This window comes from Mangifera indica, chromosome 14 (genome assembly GCF_011075055.1).
Source record: "Mangifera indica cultivar Alphonso chromosome 14, CATAS_Mindica_2.1, whole genome shotgun sequence".
In the NCBI taxonomy this organism is placed as follows: Eukaryota; Viridiplantae; Streptophyta; class Magnoliopsida; order Sapindales; family Anacardiaceae; genus Mangifera; species Mangifera indica.
In genome coordinates this window covers 2092245-2115180 of record NC_058150.1, presented here as the reverse complement: position 1 = coordinate 2115180, position 22936 = coordinate 2092245, and the positions used below count along the sequence as shown (strand labels likewise).

Below are 22936 nucleotides of genomic sequence, written 5' to 3'. Positions count from 1 at the left end.
GATTATTCATATATTATTGGTTAGCAAATAAAGCAAGGAACATATGCTAATATGCTAGATGCAAAGCACTATTTTAATAATCCGGCAGTCCACTAAAAGGAAAGCAACAGATAACTCTGATCTATTTTTTTTTGGCCAAAGGACACATACCCACCCAAGGTTTACTTTTTGCCAATTTCGTATCTATTAACTTTAAAAAACTTAAATACTCATTAATTAACAGTTAAAATTAATAGTTTTAAAGATAAAATTATCATTTAATTAATATTATTAAAAAAACTAAAATTTTATCTATTTTTATATTTTAAACTCTAAAAAACTAATAATTTTCTCTCACTCAAAAGTTTAAAAAGTTACATTTTTTTTTTGTTAGGGTTTTCAATTTCCTCCCTTCTTATCCAATGATAAGAGTCGGTTGAGAGCCTCATCAACCCATCCTTTACCTGTTGTCGATGTCCCTGACTGAAGAAATATTGAAAGATGACAATTGACATATGATCGAATGCATCCACGAAGGCTATCGACAGACGAATCAATTGCGATTTCATTGGATTTCAACAATAATTCGACCAAATTTAGGGTAGGCAATACTTCCCACCTTTGAATCTAACTGAATCACTATCGAATTTGATGAAATTGTTGTTGATTTGTCTGTCGATGGCCTTCGTGGATGCATTCGATAATCTGTCAATTCACCGTCTTTTGGTCTTTCTTTGGTCAAGATTGTTGACAGCAGGTAGAGGATGGCCTAACGAGGCTCTCCCCAGCTCTGATCGCCAGAGAAGAAGGGAGAAAATTGAAAACCCTTGCAGGGAAAAAATGTAACTTTTAAAACTTTTAGGTAGGGAAAAATTGTTAGGTTTTTAGAGTTTAGAGTGAAAAAAAAATAAAATTTGAAAACTAACAGATTTGGTTAACTTTAATGACTAACGAGTGAGTATTTGAATTTTTAAAAGTTAATGGATAGAAGTTTGGAAAAAGAGTAAACCTTGGGTGGGAATAAATCCTTTGGCTTTTATTTTTAACGAGAAACCCTTATTTGATTTGGATTTTTCTTTTGAAATTAAATTGAGTGTACTAAATAGATAAAACTTTGGATTCAATTTTTTATCCTACAATGCAAGTCTATATTTTCTTGCTTATTATAAGATAATTCCCAATAATAAGTTTGTTTTCAACATGTTGCCCACAATGAGTTTGTTTGTTCTAGCCAAACCTTAGCCTATCCTATCAAATCCCTTTTTTCTATATTCGAGTAATGTTTGATATCTATTATTGACTTAATATAATATAAAAGATTACAATACAAATCCAAATCCTATCCAATTTAAATTGTATTATATATTATACTCAATTCATTCCAATCCAAATAAGTATCTTGAAGGGTAAATTAAAAAGAATAAAAGTTATATATATGTTTGTTTAATGGTTAAGTTTTTGTTTTCATCCCAAAAGGTATGTAGTTAGGAGACCTACAAATCAAACAACAATGACTTACAAAGTAAGCAACACTTGATGTTATATAATATTTATGTGTTTAATTTAGATATACAGTTGACAAATCATTATATGATTAGATATTATTTTATGTTTAATTCAAAATCATCTAATCATATGATAACACATTATTTGTATATATAAATAGTATATAAAAATATATATATACATAGTTTTATTGATTTTTTTGTCCCGCATAATTTCTATGCAAAAAGCTTCTCTTCAAATATCCGAGTCATTAATAAGGAATTTGTTCAAAATTTTCCACCAAAATTTTCCTATTTCTCATTTGTAACATCAAAGAGGACTCAATTTCGCATTCACAATCTAGGTATTTTCCATATTGTAATTTTTTTTCAATTAGAATATGAAAAAAATTTTAAAATCTTATTTGAATAAGAATAAAGGAGCACTGAGAGAGAAGCATCATAAGAGCATAACTAGAGATTATACTATAAGATCAATTAGAACTCATATATTCACTGTAATCATTCTCCACGTTAATATATCTCAACTAATAGTTATATCATAAATGTAGACTTTACAACCACTGAACGGAATCACATTAAAAATCATGTGTCTCATTCTTTTTATTCTTTAATTTGTTTCTTTACTTTTATATTGTTCTAAAATACATATATAATTGGTGACGAAAAATTGTATAAACAATTTTACCATATGATTTTATACGGAAAACCCAAAATGGGAAAAATTGCGACCGGTAAATGGAAAATTTTCACTAAAATTTGGATAATATTATAAGGTGGAAGAGATCCAAAATTCTTTTTTAACTAAAAATTTAAGACACCACCTACATCACAATGGGTTTTCAACAAAATTTAGGATTCAACAGAATAGTGTCATGAGAAAAGTTATTCAATATAATCCTTTATACCCATTTATTTTGTTGAAGTATGCATGTAAATATAACTTGTAAAATTCTACTCACCAATTCTAAATAAAAAAATTTAGGTTTTCATTTTATATTTCATTGGATCAATTATTACCACATCCAACTTGCATGAAAGTGAAGAGTAAAATTATTATATTTAAAGGCATAAAAAAAGACTTTGTCAAAGTAAAAGGTAGTGACCTTTGTTCGATGTGGTAATAATTTCTATAGAAAAGGCACAATAACTTCTATAGAAAAGGTAGTGAAAGTTAACAACAAAATTCTGAAAAGAAGAGAACAATTCTATGGTTTTGACCATTGACCTTTCATGTTTTATGAATATTTTTCATTGGTAAATGCTTAAAAAAGCTAAGCTATTGTAATAGTGATTATAGTATCTATCAATGTACTTTAATAATGTTTTGGTTTATATATATGTATCTATAAAATCTTGGGTAAATCCAAATTTGACATTTTCTCCTCTTACAAGTTATATAATAGATGTTAATATAATTGGTAACTAGTGGAAAGATATTGTTGACAAAGATGATGACAACAATTGTAAAAGAGTTGTTAGATTTGAACCAAGAGACGTCATAAATATCATTGACAGTCTCAAACTTTACAAAATACCCCCTATAAGAAAATATACATAATTATAAAGTAAAAACGCCTAAATGAAATTTTGTGTGATACAAAAAATGATCAATTGATCTTTCATTTAGGCTTCTAAATTATTTGATTGAATGAAGTTTTAGTTGCTTTGTTTGTTCATGCCAATTGCATTCTTAACAACATCAACACCTAGTGCCTTAGCCTTCATATGGTTACCAACATGCACACAATAACATTTAACAAATACAAGAATATGTCAATGGCACGAATCAAATATTAATGAAACAACATTTATTGCACCCATAAGCTAAGAGTAAATCTATGAACCCAATTCATTGATTCTTTTACGGATTGAGTTGCATTATTGTCGTGTTGGTCACATTATCGGCTTTCTCCTAAGCTTGGCCTTTGTTCTTGTCGACTTGGTAGCCCATCTTCTTAGGCCATTTTGTGGTTGTTTATTGAGATTAGGAGAGGTGAGAGAGAGGTTGAGTGTGTGGAAATTGTCATTGCTGAGGATGTCAAAGTTTTGGGTATTAGAGGTGGAAAAATGTAATGAAAGGAGGGAGAAATAAGAAAAATGATGGAAAAGGAAAAAGAAGAAAAAATGAGATGGGATTTTTTTTTTTTTTCACATGAAGTAAAATTATCAATATTCTATTTATATATTTAATAGATATTAGTACATGTTAAAATTTTTGATAAAAAACAATAATATGTATATATAATTTTAAGTATTTAATTAGGTATTTAAATGATATATCATCATATAATTAAATATTATTTTATTATTAATTTAAAGTCATTTAATCATATAATAACTTATCATCTAAATTTTTAATTGAGCACTCAAATCATAACTTAAGTACACATATTTGGGTAAACATAGATTTTTTCAAACTTAATAGGTGAAAAAGATAATTCATCAAAGTTTGGGTAGAAACGGGGATTCGCCAACATAATATTAATGCTTTTGTAATCAAATAGTGTAATGCAATGAACTTCAAAACTATAATACTAAAATTTGCAGAGAAATCCCTCATAAATGAGTGGAGGACAAGCCCACCAAATGGTCCACTGGATATGATATGTCCTCTTGAAATGACATTTCATCTTTTCTTCCACAAGAATAGGATGTTATTTAATTTTGCCAAAGAACTATTTCCCACCAAGGTATGTTGCAATGTAAGTCTCTTTCATTTATCTATGATAACACTAACCTATCAACAGTTAAAATTAATAGTAGTAAGGGTAAAATTATTATTTTTTCTATAATATTAAAAATAAACTAAAATATAATATTTTTTTACCCTCTAAACTTTAAAAACTAAATTTTCCTTGACCTAAGTTTTAAAAAATGGCAGTTTTACCCTAGGGTTTCGTTTTGAAATCTTCGTCATCATCTCCGGCTCTATTGTCGGTAACCTCTCCCTCCCGAAGCATCACCTCTCTCTGGCGGTCTCTTTCCTCCCTTTTGGACACCTGATTGGCGTCAGACGTTCAATCTTCGTCTTCCCAGAGGTCTTCTTCTGGGAAGACGATCGTCTTCCTAGACGAAGACAATAACTTCATCTTCGTCTAGAAGAACGAAGAACTTCGTCTTCCCTGACGAAGTTTTTTGTCTTCCACTACTCTTCCCGACGCCAATCTGGCGTCCAATGAGAGGAAAGAGATCGTCGGAGGGAGAGGCCGTGGGCAATAGAGCCGGCGATGACGTCGGAGATTTCAAAACGAAATCTATGGTGAAACTACCATTTTTTAAAACTTAGACTTGGAAAAAAAATTAGTTTTTTAAGTTTAGGGGGCAAAATAAGATTAAATTTCAAGAGGTTAGAGTTTCGTTAATTTTAACTGCTGATGAGTGGGTATTTGGTATTATCATAGATAAAGGAGGGACACTTGACATTGCAGCACCTTGGGTGGGAAATAGTCCTTTGGCCTTCAATTTTCTTCACAAAACTAAAGAGACAACATCTTGAATCTTTAAAAAGGCCAGAATAAGCCCAATTTGGTCATAGATGTTGTTGGGGTGAATTTGAATGAGAAATGAACATCTCATTTTTCAGGTGTACTACTGAATACTGATGTGATGATGTTCCAAAATTCCAACTTTATCCCTCGTTAAATCTAAAACATGAAAGAATGAAATAAAGTTGTATAGCTGATGTATCAAGTTAAAATAAAATACTTGAATTATCGGTCCAAATATGATCACTAGGCTCGCAGTTTAACCTAATAGGTTTTCTCTGGTTGACGGATTCATTTTAATTGTTTTTAGAGTATTTTTAAAATTTTTACTTTACTATAAAAGAATTTATGTTTATATATTTTTAGTATACAATAAAAATATATAAATTATATATATAATAGGGCAAATGACTATTTCCTACCCTAGGTTTGATGCAAACCTAATTTTTCGTATGTTAACTATTAAAAATTCGAATACACATTCATTAATTAAATTTCACTATTATTGTTTGGGTTTAAATTGTTGTTTAACAAAAGTATTTAAAAAATTAAAAATTTATCATATTTCCACTCCAAATTAAAAAACTAACAAAAATATTAGAGAAACTTATATTTCCCCCTTAGAGTTTTTCCAACATGTTGTCGATGGCCGGAGACGATGACAACGACGACATTTTCTCTCCCTCTCAACTTCTCTCCTAGTCTTTTTTTATTTTCAATGGTCATTGACTGATGAAGACCCTTCTTTGTCTCTAAATGAAAACTCTATTTGTCTTCGTTGACTAGTTTTTTCGATTGATGATGATTGAAAATGGACATCATTGTCTGTTTTCGACCGCCAATAATGGTAGCTGGAAAAATCTTAACAAAAATACTAATATTTCAAATCTTAAGTGAAAAAAAATTTATTATATTTTCAATCTTAGAGAGAAAAAATATAATAAATTTTTAGATTTTTTAAATATTTTAATAAATGATAATTTTATATCGATATTAATAATAAAATTTAATAGGTATATAAATATTTGAGTTTTCGATAATAAAGATAGAGTGAAAAATAATTATTTGACCTTAAAAAAATGTGTGTGTATATATATATATATATATATATATACACACATTTAAAAAAAAAGAAAGAAAGAAAGAAACTCGGCAATCATCACATTGAAATTGTCGACATGTCTTTATCAACAATTGAAAGCAAATCTTACTAAACAACGAATACTTCAATATTGTCGGCTAGTGTTACCAGAGGGAGGGACCATTAGAACCCATGGTCAAAATTTAAAACTTTAATAATTTTTTTCACTTTCTTTGGACATTTTTTTTTTCATTTAATTTATTGGAATATAAATCTATTTTGAATGCTATAAAACCTACGTCACCACCACCACCAACACTGCCTCCCACTCCTATTGAGTCTAGTTAAAAATCAAGACGCCAATGATCTAATTGAATCAAGCAGGTTCATTAAAGGTGGGTTCAACAGGATGCTCAGGATTTCTTCAATGGGTGGGTTCCAAGGCCTCGGTAGGGGGCAACCATGGATGAGATATAATGCCAAGGTTACCTAAAAAATCAAAGGATATGTTAAAGAATTCTTTTATAACTTTTTAAAATATTTCCGCTTAAAAAAAAATAAAATTATTAAAATTCTTATTTCTGAAAGATTGTTGTTAACCATTCATTTAGACCAACGTGTAAAAACTAAATTAAGAGATCTACTTATATAAATAATTACATAAATAATTAATTTCAATTAATGTATTTTTGTATTATTTCTAAATATTAAGAACAACACAATAGAGTTTTCACTCTCAATCATATTCTTTTTTTAATTATGGGTTTTAACAAGTTTGATGTTCAATTTCATGTTTGTATATTTAGTCACACGATTCAAATAGGCTCGTGGCCTCTAGTGAATGGTGCATTCGGTTGTGTGGACGGTTTTGGATAACGCATGTGGATGAGATGGATGAGTTTGGAGATATATTAAGATAGGAAAAGGTAGTAGGGCTAACTAATTTCTCTTTCTTTAATAATTAATTTTTTGAATATTTTTTTTTAATATTACAATATTTATTTAATTAAATATATTTAAGTAAGTTAAAAGATTGTTCTGTAGTTTGATGACATTTGTGTATCAAAGTAAGAGATTGGGTTGGGAAGACTAACTTTTAGATGAAATTGTCTATATCTCCTTAAGTTAGAACCACTTTGCCATTAGTTAGAAACTGGGGGTGAATAAATTATATCTAATTTAAAAAATGTTCACGATATTTTATATAAAATAATATAATTTTAATTATTTTTTTAAAATATTTTAAAATTAAATTTTTTATTTATCTTATTTAATAATTATAACATCAACCACTAAATTAAAATTTGATTTATTTGATATAATTTATTTTACCCAAAAAAATGATTTGATTTAGACAATGAATTAGTTCTGAGGGTCAACAGTCAACGCTGGCTGGCTTTTGGAATCATAAAATCAACATGTTGACAATATGGATGCGCCGAATCAACCATAATTCCTTACGTCGTGACACTTGCAGCTACCATCTTAGTCAATAGAGTAAATAACATGAAGCCCCTTAAGGTTTAGGCTAAAAACACTTTTTCATCTTTTGATTGCATAAATAATATTCTGTCACCAAAAATCAAATTTGTCAACAAAAAAAATACACAATATTATGAAGGGAAAATTATCTCAATTATTTTATTTTTTAAAAATATTTATATAAATTTAAATTAAAAAAATTAATACAATTGTTAAGACATATTATCATATGTGTAGGGTTAAATATAATTTTTAAAAATATTAATTTTTTTAAAGAAATTCAAAAAGTTTGAGAGATTTTTGAAATTTAGAATTTAAAATGTCCCTGAATAACTTCAAAAATGAAAGCCAGACTCCTAAAAGTTGAAGAAAACACAACTAAGTATGGGTGCGTATATCATATTTCAAATTGTTAGGACCAATAAGGTGAATATGATAATTTTTAGGAGCCGACTAAGTTTTTGAAAATTTTAAAAGCTAAACATGTTATGTTTAAAATTTTTTGATATAATTTGTGAAATATTTATTTTTTTAAATTTTTAAATTTATATATATTAAAATAATTATTTTACCTTACATAATTAACATTTTAATATAAAAAATATATTATTTTCATTATCTAAATCAGTGAAAAAATGTTTTTAGATCAAACCTCTAATAAAAAAAGTAATTTTTTTTTTAACAATGAATCTCATCTAAGTCAAATCATTACTTTTATTGGATCGAATTAATTACATTAGAGAGGACAAATTACAGATTCAATGATCAACCTTATAATTCCTAAATCAAGTAAGTTAAAAATTTAATCTTGACATGTCACCATAAAAGACCTCAGTGGGTTCCAAGGCCTCAGTGGATTAATCTAGATATAAACCCTAAAATACTTTGTGGTTGTTTTGAATGTTCATGTTAAATTTGTTTTAAAATGGGTATCCTAGTAAGGGTTTTAGGATTGTATGATTTTATAAATTTTTTAATTTTGTTAGGCTACCTATTAACAACGCCCTAAAACCCTACACCATCAACACGGGTATAAAATCTAAAATACTTTATGAGTGTTTTGCATATTTTATAAATTTTATGATTAAAACATGTATCCTTGTTGGGGTTTTTAGGATTGTTTCTTTTTAAATTTTAAATTTTGTTGTGTTATCAATTATTGGCACCTTGAAAAACCCTATAGTTTTGACTTCCATCTACCAAATTTCATGATCATGGCAAGCATTATATGAATGGATTTAATCATAGATACAAGCAAAAAAGTTTCCTCATAATTCAACCCTTGTCTTTAAGTATAATCTTTCATTGCTTAGCTGAGCTTTAAAGGTTTTTACCTCTTTGTCTTTACCTCTCCATCATTGCCAATTTTTTATTGAAGACCCACTTACAGCTTATAAGAGTTTATTCTCTCTAGTAGATCAACAAGTGTCCAAACTTAATTAGCATGCATAAATTTTATTTTAGAATTCACAGCCTTCAGTTTCTTGCCTGAATTAATATCTATTTCAAAATTCATAGCCTCCAGTTATTTGCTTGAATTAATATCTATTTCAAAATTCATAGTCTCCAATTATTTGCCTGAATTATAGGAGTTATTCTTTGAACTTTTCAAATGATTCAAATTTGTATTTCATTAAATATAGATTCTCATACCGAAAATAAATCATCAGTTAAGGTAATGAAGTAATGAAATTTTACTTTGGCTATACTGTTAAATGGCTCACATATATCTAAATATATCCATTCTAACAATTCCTTGGCTTGTTCTCATTTACATTTAAAGGGAGATTTGGTAATCTTGTTGTGGAGACCCAATTCATAGGTTAGATAAGGTTCTTAATCCAATGAGCTTAAAAGTTAATTTTCTGCAAGCTGGATTAATCTCCTTTCTTCAATGGGTGGGTTCCAAGGCCTCAGTGGGGGCAACCATGGATGAGATATAATGCCAAGGTTACCTAAAAAGTCAAAGGATATGTTAAAAAATCCTTTTATAACTTTTTAAAATATTTTCGCTTAAAAAGAAATAAAATCATTAAAATTCTTAATTCCAAAAGATTGTTCTTAACCATTCATTTAGACCAACGTGTAAAAACTAAATTAAGAGATCTACTTATATAAATAATTAGTTTTAATTAATGTATGTTTATATTATTTCTAAATATTAAGAACAACACAATAGAGTTTTCGCTTTCAATCATATTCTTTTTTTAATTATGAGTTTTAATAAGTTTGATGTTCAACCTCATGTTTGTATATTTAGTCACACGATTCAAATAGGCTCGTCGCCTCAAGTGAATGGTGCATTCGGTTGTGTAAAAGGTTTTGGATAACGCATGTGGGTGAAATGAATGAGTTTGGAGATAGATTAAGAGAGGAGAAGGTGGTAGGGCTAACTAATTTCTTTTTCTTTAATAATTAATTTTTTGAATATTTATTTTTCTTTTAATATTGCAATATTTATTTAATTAAATATATTTAAGTAAGTTAAAAGATTGTTCCGTAGTTTAATGACATTTGTGTATCAAAGTAAAGGATTGGGTTGGGAAGACTGACTTTTAGATGAAATTGTTTATATCTCCTTAAGTTAAGATCACTTTGCCATTCTAACTTAAAAAATGTTCGCGATATTTTAAATATTTTTAAAAAATATTTTCAAATTAAATTTTTTATTCATCTCATTTAATAATTATAATATTAATTACTAAATTAAGATTTGATTTATTTGATGTAATCTATTTTACCCCAAAAAAATGATTTGATTTAGACAATGAATTAGTTCTGAGGGTCAACAGTCAACGCTAGCTGGCTTTTGGAATACATAAAATCAACATGTTGACAATATGAATGCGCCGAATCAACCATAATTCCTTACGTCGGTGACACTTGCAGCTACCATCTTAGTCAATAGAGTAAATAACATGTAGCCCCTTAAGGTTTAGGCTAAAAACACTTTTTCATCTTTTGATTGCATAAATAATGTTCTGTCACCAAAAATCAAATTTGTCAATAAAAAAAATACACAATATTATGAAGGGAAAATTATCTCAATTATTTTATTTTTTAAAAATATTTATATAACTTTAAATTAAAAAAATTAATACAATTGTTAAGACATGTTATCATATGTGTAGGGTTAAATATAATTTTTAAAAATATTAATTTTTTAAAAAAATTCAAAAAGTTTGAGAGATTTTTGAAATTTAGAATTTAAAATGTCCCTGAATAACTTCAAAAATGAAAGCCGGACACCTAAAAGTTGAAGAAAACACAACTAAGCATGGGTGCGTATATCATATTTCAAATTGTTAAGACCAATAAGGTGAATATGATAATTTTTTAGGAACCAACTAAAGTTTTTGAAAATTTTAAAAGTTAAACATGTTATGTTTAAAATTTTTTGATATAATTTGTGAAATATTTATTTTTTAAATTTATATATATTAAAATAATTATTTTACCTTACATAATTGGCATTTTAATATAAAAAAAAATATTATTTTCATCATCTAAATCAATGAAAAATTGTTTTTAGATCAAACCCTAATAAAAAAAGTAATTTTTTTTAAACAAAGAATTTCACCTAAGTTGAATCATCACTTTTATAGGATCGAACTAATTACATTAGAGAGGATGAATTACAGATTTAATAATCAATTTTATAATTACTAAATCAAGTAAATTAAAAATTTAATCTTGATATATCTGCATAAGAAATTAAACTCATATTCTCTTATACATAAATCTTTCTCTTTTACCACTTAAATTATTTATGAGAGGTAAAAAAAAAAATTACTCTACTCAATATAATTTAATAACATAGTGTTAGAGATCATTATTATTATTATTTATAGTGGGGATTATGGTTGGCTTATAAGTATAAATTATAATTTCAAAAAAAAAAAAAAAAAAAAAAAAAAACAGAAGCATCTACTTCCCAATTTCCTTTAATAAGGAAACCTTATTTCAGCCTATACACTTATCCTTGGGCATCCAGCAATCCCTTGAGGCTGGCTCTTGCAAATTTGGAACATTGAAGAAATGAAACAAAAAGGCTATTTTGGTGATCTGGATGAAAAATGTGCAGCGGCGAGCAACCTGTGGGAGGACATATCATAAATAAGCACGTGTCTTTTTGTTTTTGTGCCGTTCCCACTATCACTCACGTGTTTGTCGTGGCTTACGTGTCATATTTGCCCTCCGTCTTTTCTGCTTTATTAGTAATTAAAAAAATGAATTCGATTTACTAATAATTATTGTTTATTTTTAGTTTAACAATGTGGACTAATAAGGTATATAGGACGACAAGACGCCAAACCAATCAAACTTGTTTGGCTTCTTCGGCAAAAGCAAAGCGTAAAAGGGAAAAATTAAAAAAAGGAAACACTCAAATTTTATTCTCTCTCTTTCTCTTTCTCTTCCTCTTCTTGGTAAGGAAGAAGAAGAAAAGAGGAATTGGGAATACCAGAACGAATATCTGCTAGGAAGTGTTCCAAAAGGAAGGTACAAGAAGGGGATTAAAAAAGGACTTTTTAGTCTGTAGGTTTTTTTTTTCTTTATATATTGTGAAAACAAGGTAAAGGGAAGAAAGACCGGAGAAGAGATGGGGAAGATTGAAGAGAGTAATGGGAATTTGAAATCAATTAACAAGTTTCCATTAAGGTTTTGGGAGGTGGTGATGGCTTCAATGGTGGTGATTGGTTTCGTGGTGGGGTTGCTGCTGGTTTATCTGACTATGCCCGCATCTGATTACAGCTTCCTCAAGCTCCCTAGAAGCCTTGAGGATCTTCAAATCCTTAGGTATTGTATGTCTTTTCCGATTTTTATTATGAGGTCCGGTTTGTTTGTTTTTGACAATTAAAAGGTGAAATTTTGATGGTTAAGTTCTGTTTTTTGTTGGAGTTTATATAGGGAAATGTAATTTCTTTTGGGAACAATTTTCGTTTTAGGAAAATGGGTTTTGGGGTTTATATTGTAATGTGTGCGATTGTTTATTCAATCGGTCGGTACATATCTCTTTTGGGACATAAAGCAAAAGCAGAGCTTTGTTTTTTTTTTTTTTTTTAACTGGCTATTGCATTTTTCTGACAAAAGATTTGATTTCAGGTGTAAATTAAAAGAAATTACTTTTTGGGGATCTATCATTTTTATAGATAACTGGTTCTGGAAATTGTTCTATTTGAAGTGAATGATTTAATGGACATTGGTTTCCATATTGATCTGTGCTAGAAAATCAGGATCTTATTGCTTTAGAATGATTTCCACTTGCATGTTGTTCTTAGAAAGAATTTAGTGATAAGGCTTGCTGGAAATCTTTTAATGCTTTTGTTGGAAACCGGTTTGGGTGGAGAAAACTAATTACAGATGGATTTGCTAAGGGAAATTAAGTTTTGTCCAGATATTTTGACGCTTGTTTCTTCTTGTGAAGTCAACCATGGGAGTCTTGAAAATGGTCCAAGAATTACCAGGAGAGAACTAGTGGGATATAAAACTAACATGCATTGGGCCGAGTGAAGAATGCTGATGATTTTTGCTATTTCCTTGGAAGTGTAATTAGCGACTGTGGAGATCTGATTGAGTTTATCGGACATTATATTATTCTTATATAGCATTTAATGGGAGTGGCAGAGGTGCTGATCTACCATAAACTTGCTTTCGGAATTTTTAGGTTTCAAAATGCTTATTATTCTCAGAAGTCCTGTTCAGCTGATATATCTAGTGCATTTTGGATTGCATATGCAGCTTCTCATTTTCTTTCATCGCACTGGAGAGAGGGTAACTATTTTAGATACTCTGCTAGTTTAGACACTAAAGCTTCATGTAGTCATACAAGAGGTCTTCATTCTATCCTGCTTTAACAAGGGCTCGGGGAGTGTTTAGTTGAGGCTAAATTTCTTTTTATTTTTTCACAAAACTATTGTTGTTTCATTTTTTGTTCTGGTTTTTACATGAACAGCATAGCTAATTTCCTATTTACTTGCTGCTCTTTTCTGTCTCATAGGGCTTTATTTCCCCTTATGTGATGTACTTATTTCCTGCTATATACTGACTGTATTCCGTGGGATTTTTTTTTGCAGAGATCACCTTGATAACTACGCAAGCGACTATACCATACAGGTCTTGGTGGGATACTGTGCGGTCTACATTTTCATGCAAACTTTCATGATTCCAGGGACTATTTTTATGTCTCTGCTTGCTGGATCCCTTTTTGGTGTCATCAAGGGTGTAGCTCTGGTTGTGTTCAGTGCCACTGCTGGTGCTTCTTCTTGCTATTTCTTGTCGAAATTGATTGGTCGACCTCTTGTCTTTACATTATGGCCTGACAAGCTGGTTTTCTTCCAGGATCAGGTTAATCTCAATTCAAAGCAGGCTTCATATATATCAACCTAAAAGGTGGAATGATTTTTTTGGTTTTTACTTTCAGGTAGCTAGAAGAAGAGAGAATTTGTTGAACTACATGCTTTTCCTGAGACTGACCCCAACTTTGCCTAACACGTTTATTAATGTTGCTTCACCAATAGTTGATGTACCATATCATATATTTTTCCTGGCAACTGTTATTGGACTCATTCCTGCTGCTTATGTAACTGTCAAGGTACGTGTTCGAGGAAGTTCTTGATTAATAACTCTGAAGTCTGAACATCTGGGTTATCTAGTGAGTAACTCGCAAAAGCTTTCTGGTCTCTAAACCGAGCTATCTAAATTTGACTGTGATAATCCTTATATTAAACATAGATAGAGAACATATTATTACTTCATATAGAGAGTAACAAGAAATTGTTATTAGACACTTAAATGTAGGAAGTTTATTCTCTTGGTGAGACAGTAGATTGGAAAACTCTAAATTACTTTGGTAATTGTTTTTTTTTCATTCTCTCTTTTCGATATTTGTGAATGTCAAAAGGTTTTTTAGATCTTCCTTGTTTGGGTTGCTTTGCAAATATTCTTAATATTAACAGTCAGAATCCCGAACCACTGTATTACATGTTGGAATGCTGGTTGAAGATTAGCATGAAGCTACCTAAAAACTACTATAAATTTTTTGAATTGTATGAGGATTTTATCTCTTTTGAGTGATTCACCTGGTTGTTTTACAGGCTGGTATAGCGCTTGGAGAGTTGCAGTCTTTGGGGGATCTTTATGATTTCAACTCCGTGGCGACTCTTTTCTTTATCGGTGTCATCTCCATTACCCCAACACTAATAAGCAAGAGCAAAACATAGTAATCTACTAGCTGGATATGCTTGGTGTACATTGATGGGCCTTTCTCTCCACGGAAATTACAATTTCAATTCTGTACATATTTAGCTTCAAATAAATCAAGATGCAGCAATCTCTTCTGCTTGTAAATTCATCACCAATGCTGCGGCAGACACTGAAGATGAGTTGGCCTTCCACGAAATCTATGTGACGATAAGTGTTTGTTCTTGTTAGTGTTGTTTGGTGAAGGTGAGTTAAGGGCGAGGGAGGGAGGTTGAGTGTTTGTATAATTTCACTTTAAATGATTGGAAAACGGGCTTCAACATCTAATTAGTTGGATAACCTTTTAACAAGATTTGTCTGTCAGTGTTGTTTTTTGGTTCTTAGCTGTGATTTTAATTTCATGGTGAGAAGAATTTCTTATTGCACTTCAGTTTTAGACAGAAGAAGCTGAGTGGGAGTTATTAGCTTGGTGACTGCATGGCAAGTTACACAAAATTGACTGGGCAGTTGAATAGCTAAGACTTTTAAATCAGTCTCAAAATTTTAAATGAACAAATGCTAAGTGCACCCAATTTAAAATATCTAATTAGGTATTTAAATAATATATTATCATATAATATGATAACATATCATTTAATTACTTAAATTAGGTACTCAAAATTGAATGCAAGTAGGTTTATTGGTATTTAACTGCCCAGTTGGATTTTCCAGAAACAATTTTATACTACTTCAGAGAGTAACAGGGCAGTAGTAAACTTTACCAAGGAATTGTAAGCTACAATTACTTGTATATGATACCAAAAAGTGGTCTAAAAACAACCAAGCAAAATTGAATTTTAATACTTCTGTGAATCGTTACAATTGCACATGGTTGATAAATATGGCTGATAAATATCTATAAATACTGATACAGGTATTCAAATTCATTGTACAAATGAATTATAAATTTACTCAGCATAGAGGTAACATCTAAATTGTGCCCACTTTACCGTCTTTCCCCTACCTAAATCTCTTGGCTTTCTTCTTCCTATGAGAACTATCTGGAGTCCGGCTGTCCAGCTTGCGTTTTGCCCCTACTTGTTTCAAAGCAACACCATCCCTAGTAGCATTCGCCCTTGCCTTCCTCAGAGCAACCGCTGGTCTTTTCTCCTGACGTATTTTTCCCTTCTCCCCTTTCTGAACTTTTGATTTCATCTTATTACCCGATCCACTGCTCCCTAGCTGGACTTTCTTTTCTGTGCCAGATTTGCTAGCCCGCAAACCCTGGTATGACAAAGTAGCCTTTGAATTTGATTGACTGGCAATGCCTGGACTCCTTGAATCCCCCACAAATTTCTTGGAGGGGGTATTAACTGCAGGGGCTATATTCTTTCTCTTAGATGAGGTGGAATTCTGCCCAGCATGAGAAAGCCTGAGCTCCCTATCCCGAAGCTTTAAGTTACGCTTCTTAACAACCAAATTTGCAGCTTCCTGCAAATTCAAACAACCTAGTAAATTGTAAAACAATTTTACAGATAGTTTAATAATCGTTGTACATTGTTTACAAGATAGCAAAATAACTGCCATGACAGCGCAAAAATCAGCACATAGAGTTCATTTAGCATAATGTACATGTTATTGATCCAGATTCTGCACTTATATTAATCAAAAAGAAATCTCATCACTTGCCGCCCAATCTTCAGGTAAAAGAAAATAGTAATAGAGCCCTTGGAAAAAAAACATTTGCCTAAGTAATTAAATGTGAATAGCAGGCCAGGCAGTTGTTCTCCTGAGAAAATGGTTGCTCCAAATTTCCATCTCCTAATGCCCAAGAGTTGTTCTTGCTCGAGCTGATATATGTTCTTCCCACGATTGCCCTAAGCTAAGAATATAAGGCATTCCAGATTTCTTTCACCATACCACTTCTCATATTACAAATCCATGATTCAAGGATTTATGCAAATGAATCTTTCACCGTAGCACTTCTCACATTACAGATCCGTGCTTCAAGGATTTAATGCAAATGAGTGAAAAATCTCAGGTACCAAATTCTGATGGCAACAGAAATTGTTCCCATGCCTAGAATAAACAAAACTTATTTTACAAAAATGGTCTCCACGATTTTTGTGTAAATTATAGATGTAACCTCCACAGTTTCATACACACTAAAGCATCATCAAAATGTTAGGCATGACAAACCAATTACAAAATTTGTGTGCTATAAAACAATACAAAGGTGGAGAGCCCACATACATGAGAAAGCATTGTTATAAAGCAACACAATCTCCATGGCTCTCATAAAGGGAAAGAAACCAGTCATAAAATAAGAAAAACAAACTGAGACAATTAAAAAGTAAAATCTTGAGTTAAAAAATAACAGTTGGACAGAAGTAAAATTTCTAAGTAAATTAATTGATAATGGGAATAAAAAGTAACAACAACTGCATCATACCCTTGTTTTAAATAAGACATATGCGATGCCCTTTCCCACTCTCATATGAGGATGTCTAATTACCCGAACAGCTTCAACACTGGATCCCACATTGTTAAGACCACAAAAGAGTTGATAAATTTCTTCATCCTGCATTAAAAAAAATAAAATAAAGCTTACAATCATGCAAGATAAGCAACAAAAACTGCATTGGCAGAATCCAGGGACAAAATGTTGTAGATGGAAAACTAACCTTTACATCAAATGGAAGGTTACCCACAAATACAGTCCTCTTGTTATCATAAAGTGGAGCATCCTCCCCCTTCAACTTCTTGCATGGTGGGCAAGCCCTATCAACGCGAATATGATTCCCTCCGACCTACATACACTCAGAAAACATACAGAATCAATACATTATAAATTTCGCATTCAACGATATTAATGGCCAATATTCAGATAAGCAACATACCACAGCCATATTATGGGACAAAGCACCCTCAGCAGATTGCTCTGATTTGAAAACAATATATGCATGAACACTGCAACACGTGAAATCCGATATTCGATAAAAATCAGAAAACCATATTTAATCATCATAAAAGATGTTAACAGATAGTGGTAAAGAAATAGAAGAGAACCATTTCAGAGCAAGAAATACAGCTCACACCACTGAAATCATAGAAGCCTAGCCCACTTACATGCAAAGAGTTTGGTTCCGGTGAGTGTCAACCAAAATAATGGAGGAAAAATCACCAGATGAAAACTTAAAATAATTCATTGTCAGGCAAACAACCTAGCTACATAATGACACTGCATCCATTGAATCAGTTCTGACAGAAATTATATGCGAAAGTCCGAATAACGAAGTTAACCAAGGTTTCAATCAAATAGCGTTTTACCTGTCTGCATCTTCATTGAATTGCTTTTTTAGTATTGCACCCTTCCTTGGTGTTTTAGTCTACCGAAACAAGCAATAAAAAAAAGCACATCATTAGAAAACAATGAAAAAAAAACACGAAGCACTCTAAGTCTTCCATCGAAAACCCAAAACAACTTGAAATATAACAAATTACACTCACATCTAAGATTGGCACAGAGCGAATCCTTATTGACTCAACTTCCCCAAACTTACTAAACTCCTTCAACAGCATCTTCTTCTTGACCTTCAAAGGCAAATTCCCAACAAAAACAGTCCTCAAGAGCTTATTCTCATCATCAAAACCTTCGTCCTTAGAACTCGCCAACATATCCTCCGTCTCATTCTCTGGTTTCTTTCTCTTCTCTCCCACCACCACCTTCTCTACTTCTTCAGCTTTTGCTCCATACTTTTTCTCCTCGTATTCTCTCTCCACTTCATCTCTCTTCCTCTTCTTTTTGTTCCTCTTTTCACCCACTTGATCATTCAAATTAGGTTTTTGGTGGGTCTGAGTGGCTTCTTCATCACGTAAATCAAGATTGGGTTTTTCATCTTTTTTCTTAACTTTCTTCAGCTTAGCAATGTTAGAGTCGGAGGAGCCAGACGTCTTAGGGTTTACGGCGGGCTCAGACCCTGATTGCGAATCTTGGTTTTTCCTTTTGAAGGGATTGTTATCGAGAAGATGGAAGAAACGGCGGAGTTTTCATCCGGAACGCCACCGAATAGGCTTGTAAAGATGGAGCTTGGAGCTGGAACGGTGTCGTCTTCGAGTTTCTTTTTGGCCATTATCAGCTTTGTTTTAACATAACTCAGTTTCTTTTTTTTTTTAAATAAGAGAATTTAATTGAAAACCCTAAGGTAAGTTTTCAGTCAAGGTCTCAAGGAGGGAGAAAGACATATAAAAGGATCGGGTCGGGTTAACCACAGCTTGAAGATAAATGGGCCAATAACAAGGCCCATAAACAATTTATCGTTTCAGAGGAGCAAGGCCTGCTAGAAAATGCTTAAAATTAAAGGTTGGAATAAATAAAAACGAAAGTTAAATCATAAAATAAATTTAATTTTATATCATTTCAATACATTTTATTAAATAATTTATACTTAGTAACAGTTAACTGATGTGATAAAAATACAATTGTAAAAAATAAGGGTGGATTTGAGCTTAACAGAGTTCAAGTTTGAGTTAACTCAAATTTATCTTAGTTTAAAAATTTTTTCATATTAGTTTTAGTTCAACTCAGTTTGAAAGGAGTTGAATTCAAATTTGACTATAATGCTAAATTGAGCTCGGTTTAGTCTTTTAGCCAAGCTAAAATCAATTAAAATATCATTATTTTGATATATATTAACCAAAATATTATTATTTTAATCAAATCGAATTGAATTTTTTATACTCATAGTTTGACGAGTTAAACTCTTTCCAAGTTTGAATTTGCCAACCGAGCTTGCTTTAGTTGACTTGATAATCCAACTCCAGCAAGTTTGATTAGAATTCACCCCTTATTGTCATGGTGGTCATTATGCTGCTTTCGGTGATAACACATTTAATCAGAAAATGCAAACGTCATTTCCTGCCGGCAGCCATTTGCACCAATTTTGGATCTAAAAAAAGGGGTGATTTATTACTAAATTCTGTGTTGCATGCAGGGCTGGACTCGAGCCGAGCCAGCTCGAGCTTGGCTCGGTCGAGCCCGAAACGAGCTGGGCTTGGCCGAGCTCGAGCTGGCTCGGTAGATTTTTTTAAAAATTTTTTTATACAAAACGACGTCGTTTTGACCAATATATATTAAAAACGATGTCGTTTTGATAACGGAAATGAGCCGAACCAAGCCGAAACGAGCCGGCCTTAGCCGAGTTCGAGTTGAGCTTGAGCCGCCCATATATGAACCGAGCCGAGCTGGAGCTGAACTCGGCTCGGTTCGGTTCGAATCTAGCCCTAGTTGCATGCTCTCAACTTAACCAGAAAAATACTGTTCAGTATCATAGATTTGCATGCATTCAGAATGGAGAAGCCAAAAGATTAATTTATTAATCAAGGTGAGCTTTAGCTGTTATTCTTTATCTTAGTTATGAAAGAGATCCAACATAAGGAAGAAATTAAACAAATTGTTCAACAAGGGCAAAACCTAAACCCCAGTATCGAGCAGCAGGAAGCAGCGTCTGGAAAGATGCATGCTTAAAGCAAATTAAGCAGATAATTTGGAATGTTTCTTCACAAATTTTGAAAACAGATACAAATACTTCTTCCGCTTGTCTACATACAAACCTTATACACAGTCGTTTTCCATGTCTTTTTAGCCTTTTTGGTTAGGTACAAATATAATCACATCATTATTCGTCCGGTTAGTAGGATTAACGATTAATTAATATTACATTATTTGATAATTACACGAATTAAAACGCTGCGACCAAGGGCGGTGACGTTTTGGCTTTGTTATCGATTCCTTCCTCCTCTCCGTCGTCGTCCTCCTCTGATTCCCACATAAATAGTGCATACGACGCCAACACCGTCCTACATATTCATTCTTCATCCAATTAATTACTCCATCGCAAATCTGTTAAGTTAACATAAAATTGTATATACAGGGAGACAGCTTACGAATCGCTGGGAGAGACCTTGACCGCTTGATCGAAATAAGCCTTTGCTCTGTCGCCGTCTCTCTGTGTCATCCAAATCAAGTTTCCGTACAAGCACAGAACCTCTCCGTCACCAGGATTTGCCAATATTGCTCTTCCGTAATATTCCTCTGCTTTCGCTGTATCATTTTCTATCTGCATAGACCATCCGAAATTCATCATTAATATCAATTGCTTCATCAAAAAGCAACAAAATCGTTCATCATAAGACATGATCTTTTATGTAACTACTTACCTCATGCAAGAACTTTCCGTAGTTTCGAAGAATTAGAGAATCCGCAGGGTTTGACTTTACTAACTCGCGATAATAATCGCCAATCTTTCTCTTATCATCGCCGCTGTAATCTACGCGATCATTTCCAGTTCCGCCAATATCCTGCTCGGGAATTCTCGACGGTGAGAACCAACTTTCGCCTCCGCTCATCCTTCTGGGAGGCGAGTAAGTATATTCTTTTATTTTTATATCGTCCAAACTGAAATTTTCTTTTAACATAAAGATTAAATGTGCATATTGGTTTTAATTAAGGATTAAACACTCAGTAAAAGATCAATTATAAGATTAAGGCAATAGTTAAATTAGAGGGAGAAGTAGTGGTTTCTGTCAAATCTGGAATTCTTACAAAGTGACAAGTGAAAACAATGCAAGCTAGGGGCGCATTCGGTTTTGGCTAGTTTCGGTGTTCAAACAAAAATTAGCCCAACTTTTGGTCTCGTGGGTCCAAAAATTGTCCATTTCTCCATGTTGTGACCTCAGAGAAAAGTACTTCTGGGCAATTTTAATAGGCAAAAAAACTTGTTCCCACCCAAGGTTAAGTGTAATGCCTATTCTTATCCTTCAATTTTTTAAAATATAAATTCTCATCAATAAACAAAATTTTGTTAAAAAACTCAGTTAACGTTAAAAGTTAAATCGTTAGTTAACAAAAAATTTTTAAAAACTAAAGTTTTATTACATTTATTCTCTTTAATTTGAAAATCTAACTTTTTCTCTACTCAAAATTTGAAAAATGATAATTTCACTTAGAGAGTTTTGAAACTATTACCAAAAGATAATGAAATTCATCTTGTCCAACTGTATTCATCCTCCCATTTGGGTTACCTCTCCCTACTAACTCTATAGGAGAAGATAAGTTGAAAGAGAGAGTTTAAGAGTAAAATTGTTACTTTTTAAACTTTTAACAGAGAAAAATTATTAAAATTTTAAATTAAATAGGATAATACAATAAAACTTATTTTTAAAAATTTTTTATTAAATAATAATTTTACCTATAATATTAACTAAATTTTTTAATAGAATTTTACTGTAAATAAAAATTTGAGTTTTAAAAATTGGAGGTATGAGTTAGAATTACACTTAACCCTGGGGGCATAACCTCGTACATTTCGAGTTGTATAAATTGAAATCCACTATTAGATTATCATTTGACGGTGAATATCCCACATGGCTACCCTCCACCCGGCCCATGCAGATTGGTCTGCACGTGACACCCTCATGCTTCTGCATTTACTCTTCCTAAATTTTAAGAATATCAATTAAGATTATACACTGACTATTGGATGACATGTCATTATATAAAAACTAAACTTACATATTTTGAATGAAAATATAAAAGAAATGGACAACTTGATCTACTTTGATATCAAGATCATATATATTTTTATTTTACATGATTAGCTACTTTATCTTTTTCTGGTTGAATATCAACGGAAAAAAAAAAAAAAACTGTAGAAATATTTTATTAAATTATCTTTCTAGCTTTATGTCATCTCATAATCTTACACTAATTCAAATCCGAATTCTCTTATGTACTTTAAAACACAAAAGAGATGAACTATTTTCTTATTGCTGCGTGTAATCATGAATTATGACCCAAAATCAATATAATTAAATCCATTATTGGAAGATTGAAACCCCATTTGCATTGATGAAGAATAAAAAGACAACTCTCTTATTTTATAACATGTTGAATACTGATGGTGCATGAAGCAGCTACATCTCTGTTAATTTTCAGTAGGACAAAGGATTATTAATTTTAAAAATTTTATTTACTTGCACATAAAGAGTTAAACCCTTAAAATTTCATCTTTCTCCTCTTTAATTTTTAAAAATTAACTACTTTTTTTAAAATTAAATTTTAAAAATGATATTTTTTCAAGAATTTAATTTACAATCTTCGATGTTATTATCATCAATAAAGTTTTTTTTTTGATGTATCATCTTACTCTAATATTTTCTCT

The 22936-nt window shown here is 31.3% G+C and overlaps 3 protein-coding genes across 3 annotated transcripts; 1 reads left to right on the top strand and 2 right to left on the bottom strand.

Annotated features, from left to right (window-relative positions):
- Positions 1–11875: 11875 nt before the first annotated feature.
- On the top strand, positions 11876–15085 carry LOC123196313 (uncharacterized membrane protein At4g09580-like). The gene is made up of 4 exons (XM_044610288.1): positions 11876–12332; positions 13610–13880; positions 13957–14127; positions 14630–15085. Exons 1-4 carry the CDS (start codon positions 12136–12138, stop codon positions 14753–14755), a joined length of 765 nt encoding a protein of 254 aa, XP_044466223.1. The 5' UTR covers positions 11876–12135; the 3' UTR covers positions 14756–15085.
- A 455-nt stretch (positions 15086–15540) lies between these two features.
- LOC123196312 (RNA-binding protein 34-like) lies at positions 15541–18921 on the bottom strand. Its single transcript, XM_044610287.1, is given in 7 exon segments — positions 15541–16205; positions 17167–17295; positions 17399–17524; positions 17615–17684; positions 18045–18103; positions 18225–18739; positions 18742–18921. Coding segments are annotated over 7 exon segments (1476 nt in total). The 5' UTR covers positions 18848–18921; the 3' UTR covers positions 15541–15734.
- A 1326-nt stretch (positions 18922–20247) lies between these two features.
- Positions 20248–21151, bottom strand: LOC123195933. The gene is made up of 3 exons (XM_044609797.1): positions 20934–21151; positions 20661–20833; positions 20248–20573 (listed from the first exon to the last, which is right to left on the bottom strand). The coding sequence occupies exons 1-3, from the start codon at positions 21120–21122 to the stop codon at positions 20456–20458; spliced, it is 480 nt and encodes a 159-aa protein (XP_044465732.1). The 5' UTR covers positions 21123–21151; the 3' UTR covers positions 20248–20455.
- Between the last annotated feature and the right edge of the window lie 1785 nt (positions 21152–22936).

Bases quoted from the DNA above. Each gene is read 5' to 3' on its own strand.
- LOC123195933 (XM_044609797.1), bottom strand. From the start codon at position 21,122: ATGAGCGGAGGCGAAAGTTGGTTCTCACCGTCGAGAATTCCCGAGCAG. The intron at 20,834-20,933 runs GTAAGTAGTTAC...TGGTCTATGCAG, and splicing joins ACGGAAAGTTCTTGCATGAG to ATAGAAAATGATACAGCGAA. The intron at 20,574-20,660 runs GTAAGCTGTCTC...ATGAATATGTAG, and splicing joins AAGGTCTCTCCCAGCGATTC to GACGGTGTTGGCGTCGTATG.
- LOC123196313 (XM_044610288.1), top strand. From the start codon at position 12,136: ATGGGGAAGATTGAAGAGAGTAATGGGAATTTGAAATCAATTAACAAG. The intron at 13,881-13,956 runs GTTAATCTCAAT...TTTTACTTTCAG, and splicing joins TGGTTTTCTTCCAGGATCAG to GTAGCTAGAAGAAGAGAGAA. The intron at 14,128-14,629 runs GTACGTGTTCGA...GTTGTTTTACAG, and splicing joins CTGCTTATGTAACTGTCAAG to GCTGGTATAGCGCTTGGAGA.